This window comes from Capricornis sumatraensis, chromosome 7 (genome assembly GCF_032405125.1).
Source record: "Capricornis sumatraensis isolate serow.1 chromosome 7, serow.2, whole genome shotgun sequence".
Taxonomy (NCBI): domain Eukaryota; kingdom Metazoa; phylum Chordata; class Mammalia; order Artiodactyla; family Bovidae; genus Capricornis; species Capricornis sumatraensis.
The window spans coordinates 119,830,672-119,845,828 of NC_091075.1; the positions used below are offsets into that span (position 1 = coordinate 119,830,672).

At 56.2% G+C, this 15,157-nt stretch overlaps 1 protein-coding gene across 2 annotated transcripts in view; it reads right to left on the reverse strand.

The window, feature by feature from the left end:
- Positions 1-15,157, reverse strand: part of PCGF3 (polycomb group ring finger 3) — a 55,438-nt gene that overhangs the window by 16,100 nt on the left and 24,181 nt on the right. For both annotated transcript variants that reach the window (XM_068975005.1, XM_068975004.1), the window contains exons 7-8: positions 13,177-13,287; positions 12,267-12,355 (exon numbers count right to left, since the gene is read on the reverse strand). In XM_068975005.1, coding sequence (XP_068831106.1) covers positions 12,267-12,355; positions 13,177-13,287 — 200 coding nt within the window. The remainder of the gene's footprint in view (positions 1-12,266; positions 12,356-13,176; positions 13,288-15,157) is intronic.

The following is a 15,157-nucleotide window of genomic DNA, read 5'->3' on the forward strand; positions in this document are numbered from 1 at the left end:
CGCCACCCAGTCTGAGGTCAGACCCATCACCTCATAAAGACCCTCGCGGCTTTGGCGGTCAGTCCGCCCCAGCCACCCCTGCCTGCGTTTGTGGACCAGCCTCTCCTGGATGGTCTACAGATGGGATCACGCAGCACAGTCCCCCCATCTGACTTCTTCCACACGGTCAAGTGCGGAGACTCAAGTGCACGGCAGCACCTTACATTGCTGACCCACTTCTCCGCCTCCTTGCTAACACCTGTCACCACTTTTTGGATTACAGCCATCTTGGTGAGTGTAAAATGCTATTTCATTATGGTTTTAATTTGTATTTTCCTAATGACTAATGATGTTGAACACATTTTCTTGTGACTATTAGTGAAAGCTGCTCAGTCAAATCTGACTCTTTGAGACCCCATGGACTGTAGCCTGCCAGGCTCCTCTGTCCATGGAATCCTCCAGGCCTGAATACTGGACTGGGTAGCCCTTCCCTTCTCCAGGGGATCTTCCCAACCCAGGGATGGAACCGAGGTCTCCCACACTGCAGGCAGATTCTTTACCAGCTGAGCCACCAGGGAATGTAACTATTAAACACTTGTATCTGTTCTCTGATGAAATGTCTGCCACTTTGGTAACTGGACTGTTCATCTTCTTACTGAGTTAAGAGCTGCATATTCTAGATAAAAGTCCTTTTCAGGAATGTCCTTTGCTAGTATTTTCTCCCAGTCTGTGGCTTTTAAAATTTTTCTCGGTAGTGTCTTCTGAAGAGCAGCAACTCCTTTTGGCTGCACCATATGGCTTGAGGGATCTCAGCTCCCTGACCAGTAGCTGACCTGTGCCTCACAGGGGAAACACAGAATCTTAGCCACTGGTCTGCCAGGGAGTCCCAGGAGCAGTATTTCTTCATCTGATGAATTTTCTTTCATCAGTTTTCTTTCCTGAAGTTGTGTTCTTGGCTTTGGATTTGAGAACTACAAGCCTAACCCAAGAAGCTAAGGAGTTTCTCTCGTGTTTTCCTGCAAGGTTTCCAGGTTTGAGCCCTTACATTTTGAGTTAACTTGGGCTTCCCTGATAGATCAGTTGGGAAAGAATCCACCTGCAATGCAGGAGACCTGGGTTCGATCCCTGAGTTGGGAAGATCCCCTGGAAAAGGAAAAGGAAAAGGCTAACCATTCCAGTTTTCTGGCCTGGAGAATTCCACAGACTGTATAGTCCATGGGGTCCCAAAGAGTTGGGTGCAACTGAGCGACTTTCACTTTCACTTTCCACGTCGCGAGAGGCCGGGGCGTGGGGGAATCTTCTGCACGACTTTCACTTTCTATCCAGGTCGCAAGAGGCGGGGGCGTGAGGGAATCTTCTGCACGACTTTCACTTTCACTTTCCACGTCGCGAGAGGCGGGGGCGTGGGGGAATCTTCTGCACGACTTTCACTTTCTATCCAGGTCGCAAGAGGCGGGGGCGTGAGGGAATCTTCTGCATGACTTTCACTTTCTATCCAGGTCGCAAGAGGCGGGGGCGTGGGGGAATCTTCTGCACGACTTTCACTTTCCACGTCGCGAGAGGCGGGGGCGTGGGGGAATCTTCTGCATGACTTTCACTTTCTATCCAGGTCGCAAGAGGCGGGGGCGTGGGGGAATCTTCTGCACGACTTTCACTTTCCACGTCGCGAGAGGCGGGGGCGTGAGGGAATCTTCTGCATGACTTTCACTTTCTATCCAGGTCGCGAGAGGCGGGGGCGTGGGGGAATCTCCTGCACGACTTTCACTTTCCACGTCGCGAGAGGCGGGGGCGTGGGGGAATCTTCTGCATGACTTTCACTTTCTATCCAGGTCGCAAGAGGCGGGGGCGTGGGGGAATCTTCTGCACGACTTTCACTTTCCACGTCGCGAGAGGCGGGGGCGTGGGGGAGTCTTCTGCACGACTTTCACTTTCTTTCCACGTCATGAGAGGCCGGGGCGTGGGGGAATCTTCTGCACGACTTTCACTTTCCACGTCGCAAGAGGCGGGGGCGTGGGGGAGTCTTCTGCACGACTTTCACTTTCTTTCCACGTCATGAGAGGCCGGGGCGTGGGGGAATCTTCTGCACGACTTTCACTTTCCACGTCGCGAGAGGCGGGGGCATGGGGGAATCTTCTGCACGACTTTCACTTTCACTTTCCACGTCGCGAGAGGCGGGGGCGTGAGGGAATCTTCTGCACGACTTTCACTTTCACTTTCCACGTCGCGAGAGGCGGGGGCGTGGGGGAATCTTCTGCACGACTTTCACTTTCTTTCCACATCATGAGAGGCCGGGGCGTGGGGGAGTCTTCTGCATGCCGGTGTCCAGCTGTCCCAGCACCATCCAAGACACTGTTCTTTCCTCAGGAAGGGCCATGGCACCTGTGCTGGAACCAAATGACCTTGAATCTAAGGGCTTATTTTCACACTCCACAATGATTAAAAAATCTACCTTAACACCTGCAACACAATGTTTTGATTACTGCCACCTTGTTTCTAAGATTTGATGTTCAAAATTTCCAATGCATATAAGAATGTTCAACTCAAGAAAGTAGAGAAGGAACAAGAGAGAACACAGAGCAGAAAGAAATGATTAACAGAAAAGAATGTGGCTCCATCTCTGGCAAGAACGACCAAAAAAGCAGAAGACACCAGTGGGATACTAGGAAGAGCAATGGAGAAATAACCAGGCACTTGCAAAGCCCAACGACAGACAAAAGAATTCTGTGAAAACCTAAGTCCAAGTACAAACTTTCCTAGAAAAAATATAACTTATCAAATAATCTTAAAAAGAAAAGATTCGAGTAGGATTAAAATCATTAAGCAAATTTAACATAATTTAAAATCTTCCTAGTTAGTTCAGTCACTCAGTCGTGTCTGACTCTTTGCGACCCCACGAACTGCAGCATGCCAGGCCTCCCTGTCCATCACCATCTCCCGGAGTTCACTCAGACTCACGTCCATCGAGTCCGTGAAGCCACCCAGCCATCTCATCCTCTGTCGTCCTCTTTTCCTCCTGCCCCCAATCCCTCCCAGCATCAAAGTCTTTTCCAATGAGTCAACTCTTCGCATGAAGTGACCAAAGTACTGGAGTTTCAGCTTTAGCATCATTACTTCCAAAGAACACCCAGGGCTGATCTCCTTTAGGATGGACTGGTTGGATCTCCTTGCAGTCCAAGGGACTCTCAAGAGTCTTCTCCAACACCACACTTCAAAAGCATCAATTCTTTGGTGCTCAGCCTTCTTCACAGTCCAACTCTCACATCCATACGTGACCACAGGAAAAACCATAGCCTTGACTAGACGGACCTTAGTCAGCAAAGTAATGTCTCTGCTTTTGAATATGCTATCTAGGTTGGTCATAACTTTCCTTCCAAGGAGTAAGTGTCTTTTAATTTCATGGCTGCAGTCACCATCTGCAGTGATTTTGGAACCCCCCCCAAAATAAAGTCTGACACTGTTTCCACGGTTTCCCCATCTATTTCCCATGAAGTGATGGGACCAGATGCCATGATCTTCGTTTTCTGAATGTTGAGCTTTAAGCCAACTTTTTCACTCTCCTCTTTCACTTTCATCAAGAGGCTTTTTAGTTCCTCTTCACTTTCTGCCATAAGGGTGGTCTCATCTGCATATCTGAGGTTATTGATATTTCTCCCGGCAATCTTGATTCCAGCTTGTGGTTCTTCCAGTCCAGCATTTCTCATGATGTACTCTGCATAGAAGTTAAATAAGCAGGGTGACAATATACAGCCTTGACATACTCCTTTTCCTATTTGGAAGCAGTCTGTTGTTCCATGTCCAGTTCTAACTGTTGCTTCCTGACCTGCATACAGATTTCTCAAGAGGCAGGTCAGGTGGTCTGGTATTCCCATCTCTCTCAGAATTTTCCACAGTTAATTGTGATCCACACAGTCAAAGGCTTTGGCATAGTCAATAAAGCAGAAATAGATGTTTTTCTGGAACTCTCTTGCTTTTTCCATGATCCAGCAGATGTTGGCAATTTGATCTCTGGTTCCTCTGCCTTTTCTAAAACCAGCTTGAACATCAGGAGGTTCATGGTTCACGTACTGCTGAAGCCTGGCTTGGAGAACTTTGAGCATTACTTTACTAGCATGTGAGATGAGTGCAATTGTGCGGTAGTTTGAGCATTCTTTGGCATTGCCTTTCTTTGGGGCTGGAATGAAAACTGACCTTTTCCAGTCCTGTGGCCACAGCTGAGTTTTCCAAATTTGCTGGCATATTGAGTGCAGCACTTTCATAGCATCATCTTTCAGGATTTGAAATAGCTCAACTGGAATTCCATCACCTCCACTAGCTTTGTTCGCAGTGATGCTTTCTAAGGCCCACTTGATTTCACACTCCAGGATGTCTGTCTCTAGGTGAGTGATCATACCATTGTGATTATCTTGGTTGTGAAGATCTTTTTTGTACAGTTCTTCTGTGTATTCTTGCCACCTTTTCTTAATATCTTCTGCTTCTGTTAGGTCCAGACCATTTCTGCCCTTTATCAAGCCCAATTTTGCATGAAATGTTCCCTTGGTATCTCTAATTTTCTTGAAGAGATCTCTAGTCTTTCCCATTCTGTTGTTTTCATCTATTTCTTTGCATTGATCGCTGAGGAAGGCTTTCTTATCTCTCCTTGCTATTCTTTGGAACTCTGCATTCAGATGCTTCTTTTTCTCCTTTGCTTTTCACTTCTCTTCTTTTCACAGCTAAGATCTGGTGGCTTCACGGGAAGCTTAAGCAAAATATTCAATAAAATGGATGTTCTCAATCTTATACAAACTTTCCTAGAGAATAAAAATGGGACAGAGAGACTATCTTCAGCTCTGAGACTTCTCCCCTTGATACCAAAGCTAAACAGATACATACAGTTCCTGTGAAATGACTACATCAGAACATGCAACACACACCCATGAACACGGCAAGAATCTGCGTGTGAAGGAACCAAGGGCCGCCCCAGGAGCTGGAGGCGGACGGGCAATGAAACAGATCACAGACCCTGGAGTCTGGCATGAACAGAGCGTGGAGATGTGCCAGGAAGACCAAGGCCAGCACCCAGGAGTCTGTGAGGACTGGAATAGTCAGAACACCAGACAGGAAACAGCAGAATCCTTGTTCCGAGGCCTGAGCCACGCAAGTGCCCAGGACACACCACGGGGCCCACCGCGGCGCCACGTACCACGGCAACTGGAGGAAGTGGCCACATGGCGCACCTCAAAAACCACCTCAGAAGGCATTTTTAACTGAGGAAAGGAGGCTGCGCAAAGACGCCTGTTTTTCAGTGTCTGTGGTTTGTGGCTACATCATAAACATGGAGACTCAGGGCCCGGGTCGGTAGAGCTCAGCAAGTCCCCCAGGTTTGCCTTGGAGTGCGTCCCTGGGCACCTGCACCTCCACCTGCCCAAAGCCCTGCCGCCCGGTCCCCGCCCATCCCAGGCTCCAGCCTGGCCGCCCCACCCCGCCCCTGCTCCTCCCGCCTGGGGACCCGCCCCCCCTGCTCCTCACACCTGGGGGACCCGCCCCCCCTGCTCCTCACACCTGGGGGCCCGCCCCCCTGCTCCTCACACCTGGGGGCCCGCCCCACCCCCTGCTCCTCACACCTGGGGGCCCGCCCCCCCCTGCTCCTCACACCTGGGGGCCCGCCCCACCCCCTGCTCCTCACACCTGGGGGCCCGCCCCACCCCCTGCTCCTCACACCTGGGGGGCCCGCCCCCCCTGCTCCTCACACCTGGGGGACCCGCACCCCTGCTCCTCACACCTGGGGACCCGCCCCGCCCCCTGCTCCTCCCGCCTGGGGGGCCCGCCCCCCCCGCTCCTCACACCTGGGGGCCCGCCTCGCCCCTGCTCCTCACACCTGGGGGCCCACCCCGCCCCTGCTCCTCACACCTGGGGACCCTGCCCCGCCCCTGCTCCTCACACCTGGGGGACCCGCCCCCCCCTGCTCCTCACACCTGGGGACCCGCCCCCCCCTGCTCCTCACACCTGGGGACCCGCCCCCCCCTGCTCCTCACACCTGGGGGCCCACCCCGCCCCTGCTCCTCACACCTGGGGACCCTGCCCCGCCCCTGCTCCTCACACCTGGGGACCCGCCCCCCCCTGCTCCTCACACCTGGGGACCCGCCCCCCCCTGCTCCTCACACCTGGGGGCCCACCCCGCCCCTGCTCCTCACACCTGGGGACCCGCCCCCCCCTGCTCCTCACACCTGGGGACCCGCCCCCCCCTGCTCCTCACACCTGGGGGCCCACCCCGCCCCTGCTCCTCACACCTGGGGGCCCACCCCGCCCCTGCTCCTCACACCTGGGGGCCCGCCCCACCCCCTGCTCCTCCCGCCTGGGGGGCCCGCCCCCCCCTGCTCCTCACACCTGGGGGCCCCAGCAGGCCCGTCTGGGGCCAAGGCCACCCCCGCCCTACGTTTCTTGGGGCGAGCAACAGACCAGTGCACAAGGCTCAGGCTGGCGTGGACTTGTGGCCTCCAAGGGGCGCAGTGGGGCCCGTTCCCCCGTTCCCGAGACAGCCTGCTGGCTCTTCTGAAAGCAGCCGATCACACAGACACCTTTTTGGCATGTTTGTGATAAAAAAGGCAAAATTTAGTAACAATAAAGATAAACACTGGAGGTTTAAAACTGACAGAACAGGGGTTAACAAGATGGCCCACCCTGCACCTGAAGAGGCTGGGTCAGCAGCCTGACCCAGACCACAGCAAGACCTCTGAGTCCAACAGGAAGTAACTCTCAGAGCCCAGAAAGGCGGAGACGTGGACCCCCGGGAGGTGTCCCGCACCCCAGTGTTTATATACGTATGTGTGTCTAGTTGCTCAGTAGTATCCGACTCTCTTCAACCCTATAGAGTGTAGCCTGCCAGGCTCCTCTGTCCATGGGATTTTCCAGGCAAGAATACTGGAGTGAGTTGCCATTTCCTTCTCCAGGGGCTCTTCCCAGGCCAGGGATCAAACCCACGTCTTGTGTATCTCCTGCACTGCAGACAGGTTCTTTACCACTGAGCTGCGAAATGACAGAAAATATATATAGGCAGACTTTGCTTTATTGCACTTCACAGATACTGCGTTTTTTATGAATTGAATGTTTGTCGTAGATGATGGCTAGCATTGTTTGGCAATAAAGTATCTTTTAATTAAGGAATGTACCTAATTTTTTTTTTCCCCTGAGGGCTTCCCTGCACTCATCTCACATGCTAGTAAAGTAATGCTCAAAATTCTCCAAGCCAGGCTTCAGCAGTACGTGAACCATGAACCTCCTGATGTTCAAGCTGGTTTTAGAAAAGGCAGAGGAACCAGAGATCAAATTGCCAACATCTGCTGGATCATGGAAAAAGCAAGAGAGTTCCAGAAAAACATCTATTTCTGCTTTATTGACTATGCCAAAGCCTTTGACTGTGTGGATCACAATTAACTGTGGAAAATTCTGAGAGAGATGGGAATACCAGACCACCTGACCTGCCTCTTGAGAAATCTGTATGCAGGTCAGGAAGCAACAGTTAGAACTGGACATGGAACAACAGACTGCTTCCAAATAGGAAAAGGAGTATGTCAAGGCTGTATATTGTCACCCTGCTTATTTAACTTCTATGCAGAGTACATCATGAGAAATGCTGGACTGGAAGAACCACAAGCTGGAATCAAGATTGCCGGGAGAAATATCAATAACCTCAGATATACAGATGAGACCACCCTTATGGCAGAAAGCGAAGAGGAACTAAAAAGCCTCTTGATGAAAGTGAAAGTGGAGAGTGAAAAAGTTGGCTTAAAGCTCAACATTCAGAAAACGAAGATCATGGCATCTGGTCCCATCATTTCATGGGAAATAGATGGGGAAACAGCAGAAAATGTCAGACTTTATTTTTTTGGGCTCCAAAATCACTGCAGATGGTGACTGCAGCCATGAAATTAAAAGACACTTACTCCTTGGAAGGAAAGTTATGACCAACCTAGATAGCATATTCAAAAGCAGAGACATTACTTTGCCGACTAAGGTCCGTCTAGTCAAGGCTATGGTTTTTCCTGTGGTCATGTATGGATGTGAGAGTTGGACTGTGAAGAAGGCTGAGCGCCGAAGAACTGATGCTTTTGAAATGTGGCATTGGAGAAGACTCTTGAGAGTCCCTTGGACTGCAAGGAGATCCAACCAGTCCATTCTAAAGGAGATCAGCCCTGGGATTTCTTTGGAAGGAATGATGCTGAAGCTGAAACTCCAGTACTTTGGCCACCTCATGCCAAGAGTTGACTCATTGGCAAAGACTCTGATGCTGGGAGGGATTGGGGGCAGAAGGAGAAGGGGACGACCGAGGATGAGATGGCTGGATGGCATCACTGACTCAATGGACGTGAGTCTGAGTGAACTCTGGGCGTTGGTGATGGACAGGGAGGCCTGGCGTGCTGCGGTTCATGGGGTCGCACAGAGTTGGACGCGACTGAGCGACTGCACTGCACTGAGCTGAACTGAGGGCTTCCTGGGTGGCTCAGTGGTAAAGAATCCGCCTGTAATGCAGGAGATGCACGAGACGTGGGCTCGATCCCTGGGTTGGGAAGATCCCCTGGAGAAGGAGACGGCAACTGGCTGCAGTATTTGTGCTTGGGAGATCCTATGGACAGAGGAGCCTTGAGGGTTACAGTCCATGGGGTTGCAAAAGACTCGGGCACAACTTAGCGACTAAACAACGTTTTTTAGATATAACAAAACCTCACGCTTGACAGACCACAATACGGTGGAAGCATAACTTTTATAAGCACTGGGAAATAAAAAAACTCATGATTTGTTTTACTACAATGGTCTGGAGCTGAATCTCAGTGTCTCCTAAGGAGCCTATATGTATAAATGTGTGTGTGCGGATATGTTACACATATATTCTGCTACAGCCAAGACCCTAAGTTCTCATGGCGATTGCTGACTTTCTCCTCTTTCAGATGAGCTTCAGAAGCAGTTGGTTACATTCTTATTTATAAAACTGATTACAATCACAACCACTGAGATTAATTTCGGGAGAACTCGAATCCTAAGGTCAACCTTCCATCCAGGAACACCCAGTTATGCAATTCTCTCTGTGTTCTTCCAGAAGGTTCTGGCATCTTTGTTTTGGTCTCTCACATTTATTGCTAGGCTGCATTAAAGTTCTTATTAATTTTCTGAACAAAGCCACCCACCCTCTGACTCTGACACGCTGGTCCTACCACTGGAAAAGGGGTCTCAGCACCTCGAGGAGCTGAGTCACAGGTGTGCGCCCGAGAGTCACAGCACGCCCAGCTCACGTTCCCGTCTCCTCACTGTTGGGGCCGGGACCTCCCAAATCACGCTGAGGGACAGTGAGGGCTGACATTTTCTTATTCTGACGCTGATGAGACAACTGTTCCATCAGGGCGTGTGAGGACCACTGGAGGCGCCAAGTCAAGGTGCGCTAAGAGAAGCCCGCGACGGGAAGGTGCGACACCGTCACGCTCCCACCAGGATCGCCGGGAGGGCCCCGTGATTCTCGCTTGACCCCTGGCAGTGAGTGCCACCAGCAGCAGGCTGTGTCCTGGCTATTTTCACTGCAGTTTGTGTGGAAGACGCCATCCCCCCACTCCCCACTGAAGACATCTGCTTTAACTGTTTCGTTCCTAAAGCATTCTGCAGTGGGCAGGGGTCACTCTGGCAATTAGCCATAGAAGGGACGTGCCCGGCCGTCCAGCGGTTGCAAGGCGGTGCTCTCATTGCTGAGGGCGCGGGTTCAGCCCCTAGAAACTAAGATCCCACAAGCTGTGCAGCCAAACGGAGAAGGAGGAGAAAGGGGAGGAGGAGGATGGTCGGGGGGAGACTCGGAGAACCACTGGCACACCACCATCTCTGCTGTGCCTTCCTCCCGGCCCGTCTCTCTGAGGGGAGAGCCGGCCGAGGCCCGGGCCATGCGCCCATCTGCTCCCTTCCTCCCGGCCCTGCCTGTCAGGAGAGCCCGCCGGCTCCCTTCCTCCCGGCCCTGCCTGTCAGGGGAGCCCGCCGGCTCCCTTCCTCCCGGCCCTGCCTGTCAGGGGAGCCCCCCGGCTCCCTTCCTCCCGGCCCTGCCTGTCAGGAGAGCCCGCCGGCTCCCTTCCTCCCGGCCCTTCTTGTCAGGGGAGAGGCGGCGGCTCCCTTCCTCCCGGCCCTTCCTGTCAGGAGAGCCCGCCGGCTCCCTTCCTCCCGGCCCTGCCTGTCAGGAGAGCCCGCCGGCTCCCTTCCTCCCGGCCCTGCCTGTCAGGAGAGCCCGCGGGCTCCCTTCCTCCCGGCCCTGCCTGTCAGGAGAGCCCGCCGGCTCCCTTCCTCCCGGCCCTGCCTGTCAGGGGAGAGCCCGCCGGCTCCCTTCCTCCCGGCCCTTCCTGTCAGGGGAGAGCCCGCCGGCTCCCTTCCTCCTGGCCCTGCCCCTCAGGAGAGCCCGCCGGCTCCCTTCCTCTCAGCCCTTCCTGTCAGGGGAGAGCTCGCCGGCTCCCTTCCTCTCGGCCCTTCCTGTCAGGGGAGAGCCCGCCGGCTCCCTTCCTCGCGGCCCTTCCTGTCAGGGGAGAGCATGTCAGGGGAGAGCCCGCCGGCTCCCTTCCTCCCGGCCCTGCCCCTCAGGAGAGCCCGCTGGCTCCCTTCCTCCCGGCCCTTCCTGTCAGGAGAGAGCCCGCGGGCTCCCTTCCTCCCGGCCCTGCCTGTCAGGAGAGCCCCCCGGCTCCCTTCCTCCCGGCCCTGCCTGTCAGGAGAGCCCGCCGGCTCCCTTCCTCCCGGCCCTTCTTGTCAGGGGAGAGCCCGCCGGCTCCCTTCCTCCCGGCCCTTCCTGTCAGGAGAGCCCGCCGGCTCCCTTCCTCCCGGCCCTGCCTGTCAGGAGAGCCCGCCGGCTCCCTTCCTCCCGGCCCTGCCTGTCAGGAGAGCCCGCCGGCTCCCTTCCTCGTGGCCCTTCCTGTCAGGAGAGCCCGCCGGCTCCCTTCCTCCCGGCCCTTCCTGTCAGGAGAGAGGCGGCGGCTCCCTTCCTCCCGGCCCTGCCTGTCAGGAGAGCCCGCCGGCTCCCTTCCTCTCGGCCCTGCCTGTCAGGGGAGCCCGCCGGCTCCCTTCCTCGTGGCCCTTCCTGTCAGGAGAGCCCGCCGGCTCCCTTCCTCGCGGCCCTTCCTGTCAGGAGAGAGCCCGCCGGCTCCCTTCCTCCCGGCCCTTCTTGTCAGGGGAGAGGCGGCGGCTCCCTTCCTCCCGGCCCTTCCTGTCAGGAGAGCCCGCCGGCTCCCTTCCTCCCGGCCCTGCCTGTCAGGAGAGCCCGCCGGCTCCCTTCCTCCCGGCCCTGCCTGTCAGGAGAGCCCGCGGGCTCCCTTCCTCCCGGCCCTGCCTGTCAGGAGAGCCCGCCGGCTCCCTTCCTCCCGGCCCTGCCTGTCAGGGGAGAGCCCGCCGGCTCCCTTCCTCCCGGCCCTTCCTGTCAGGGGAGAGCCCGCCGGCTCCCTTCCTCCCGGCCCTGCCCCTCAGGAGAGCCCGCCGGCTCCCTTCCTCTCAGCCCTTCCTGTCAGGGGAGAGCCCGCCGGCTCCCTTCCTCTCGGCCCTTCCTGTCAGGGGAGAGCCCGCCGGCTCCCTTCCTCGCGGCCCTTCCTGTCAGGGGAGAGCATGTCAGGGGAGAGCCCGCCGGCTCCCTTCCTCCCGGCCCTGCCCCTCAGGAGAGCCCGCTGGCTCCCTTCCTCCCGGCCCTTCCTGTCAGGAGAGAGCCCGCGGGCTCCCTTCCTCCCGGCCCTTCCTGTCAGGAGAGCCCGCCGGCTCCCTTCCTCCCGGCCCTGCCTGTCAGGAGAGCCCGCCGGCTCCCTTCCTCCCGGCCCTGCCTGTCAGGAGAGCCCGCCGGCTCCCTTCCTCCCGGCCCTGCCTGTCAGGAGAGCCCGCCGGCTCCCTTCCTCCCGGCCCTGCCTGTCAGGAGAGCCCGCCGGCTCCCTTCCTCGTGGCCCTTCCTGTCAGGAGAGCCCGCCGGCTCCCTTCCTCCCGGCCCTTCCTGTCAGGAGAGAGGCGGCGGCTCCCTTCCTCCCGGCCCTGCCTGTCAGGAGAGCCCGCCGGCTCCCTTCCTCTCGGCCCTGCCTGTCAGGGGAGCCCGCCGGCTCCCTTCCTCGTGGCCCTTCCTGTCAGGAGAGCCCGCCGGCTCCCTTCCTCGCGGCCCTTCCTGTCAGGAGAGAGCCCGCCGGCTCCCTTCCTCCCGGCCCTGCCTGTCAGGAGAGCCCGCCGGCTCCCTTCCTCCCGGCCCTGCCTGTCAGGGGAGCCCGCCGGCTCCCTTCCTCCCGGCCCTGCCTGTCAGGGGAGCCCCCGAGGCCGGGCCGCGCGCCCACCTGCTCGTCGCTCCGGTGGTAATCACCGTCTTCCTCCTGCTTCTCCTCTGCTGCTTCTTTGTTCGAACTGTCATCCGCTTTGGTTTCTCCTTTCAGCAGAAACAGAAAAGACTGAATCAGAACATGCAAAGTGGTAAACTGTTGCTTTTCCCGACAGAACGCTCACGCGCTGTGAAGCCCCACGGGGACGGGAGGCACGCGCGCCCGAGTCGGAGGAGCGCCGGTCGGCAGGGCTTCAGTCGCCGCGCTCGCGAGGCTGCGGCGGGGGCAGGCGCGGCCGGGGCTCCTGGGCAGGGTGCTGGCGGCCGGGCACCACCCGGGCGGCGCCTCTCACCTCTGCCCAACAGCACGGCTCCCAGAGCTCACGCTGGTCCCGCACGGCTTTAAAAGTCTGGCCTCCAGCTCGGCAAAGATGGGATTCCTGGCCCCCGAGCTGCCTCGGGGCCTCACCCCCGGGCCCCGAGCCTGCAGGTGCGCAGCGCCCGCTCCTCTGGGTCAGCAGCCAAGGCCTCCCCTTCTCAGGTGTTCAGAGGTGCACAGAAGAGACCACAGTGCTTAGGCACCTGTGCGGCCCATGGAGTCAAAGGTTTGAAGAAACTGTTACAATACGTACAGATTCAATGCACCATTAATTTTCTGTCAAAGCCAAGGAGAAGCTGGCCTTTCTGCAAGCAAACAGGCAAACCGGGAGAGAGCCCTGGGGGCCCGTCGTGCTCATGTGGTCCCGTACACCCCACCTCCAGGCAGCGCCGGGGCCCCCGCAGGTCCCCGCTGCGGCCCAGCACATAAGCCCTGGGACCGGGCGCCCGCCTCTCAGCGGCCCCCACGCCCGTCAGCGCCGCGCGGGCGCTGGTGCCAGCGCGCCCGTCAGCAGCCTGCAGGGGCGCGTGCAGGGGAGACAGGCACTCACCGTTCCGGTGGGGGTCCAGGTGCTGCTTTGCAGAGCACGCCTCCCCCTTGACATCTCCAGGCACTTCCAGGCCTAACTTGTGGTAGAATTCCCTCTGCTTTCTCATTTCCGCTATGAAAAGTCAACATGTAATCCTTAATCTTAGGCAGGTGATGGATTATATTAAAATTCTGCACACAATCACATGAAAAAAGGGCAGGTTTGGATGAAAAGGTCTGAAGGCTGCTACCCATGAGAAATGACGACTTTAGACCGTGCCCCAGGAAGGCTGCCAGCTGTGTGGCCCGGGCCCCGTGAGTGTAGGTGCCACTGGCTCCCCCAGGACAGGCCTCCAGGTGTGCCTGAGCCGCCCCCCACAGGGGAGGAGTCTCCACTGGATGGAGGCGATGGAGGCGGGCAGCACACAGCCTCCTGCCCGGCGGCCTCAGACACGAGTGGGGCCGGGCGGCGAGAGGACAGCTGTCCAGGCTGAGTCCTCGCACGCCCCTGGGAAGGGCCGACTCTGACACAGGCGGCTACTGAGGGGCGGGTCACACCCAGGTAACAAAGCGGCAGCCGCTGCTCAGGGCCATGTGGCAGGGAGCAAAGGACATCTAACCCAGACCGGTAACCGCAAGGCGCACTGTGGAAAAGACCTACGGGCCGGTGACCCAGTAGAGCTCAAGTCACTATACGTCTCTCTCCCTAAATACCACAAGCTCTGTGAGGGCCAGGAACATGCCCTGGTCACGTCCTAGAGCCAGGCAGACGCTGCAAAACACCTGACTGTGCAGGAAAAACACGAACGTGTGCGGCAGCGGGCTAAGACGGCAGCAGGGAGGCCTCTCAGAACTGACTGACGCGTGAGGGCCAGCGCAGAGCGGGGGGGCACCGGGACCAAACACACAAAACCCAGTCTGCACCACGTTGGTAACACTCACAGTATTTTACACTTTTTCATTGTGATAATATTTGTTATGATAGCGGTGATCGGGACTTTGATGCTATTATTTTAGTTTTTTTCGTTTTGTGTTTTAAACTAAGAGATGTACACTACTTTTTAGCCATAATGCTATTGTACACTCAGTAGCCCACAGTATAATGTGAACATAACTTTTATATGCATTGGGAAACCAAAAGATTGATGTGATTCACCCTATTGCGATGCTTGCTTTATCGCAATGGTCTGAAGCTGAACCTGCGGTATTTCTGAGGTCTGTCTGTACCTGGTTTTAATTCCTATTTAATTTTTACCTATCTAAATGAAAAAGAATTGAAAATAACAAGACTCGATGTCAGATACACACAGGTATAGAAATGTCTATTGGGGTAACTTTTCAGGAAGGTTGTTGTTCAGTAGCTAACCTGTGTGCAACTGTTTATGACCCCATGGACTGCAGCCTGCGGGCTTCCCGTCCTTCACTGCCTCCTGGAGCTTGCTCAAACTCATGTCCATTGAGTCGGTGATGGCATCCAACCATCTCATCCTCTGTCACCCCCTTCTCCTCCTGCCCTCAATATTTCCCAGAATCAAGGTGACTTACATAAACTGCTAGTAATGTATCCCAAAGAAATAATCAGGTAAGTGCCTAAGGAGATAAAGCCTATTTCCAACACTGAAGTATCAGAAACCACCTGCATGCGTAGCACCGGGTAATGTGGGCTAGGCCAATCAGAAGCGTGCCTCCCTGCCAGCCTCCTCCTGTGCAGCAGACATGTCCAGGGGGACCGTAGAGCCTCAGAACCCCGCTCAACAGCACACGTGAGACACCACCACCCCTCCCAATCGCGGAAGCACAAGAGAAATCTAACCTAACTGCTGTGCTGGGACACATGCAGCGACACATGCGGGGACACACGCAGGGACACATGCTGGTGACACGCAGGGACACACACAGGGACATACACCAGAGACACATGCAGGGACACGCACCGGTAACACACGCAGGGACACACGCTGAAACACACGCAGGGACACATGTGGGGACACACGCGGGGACAC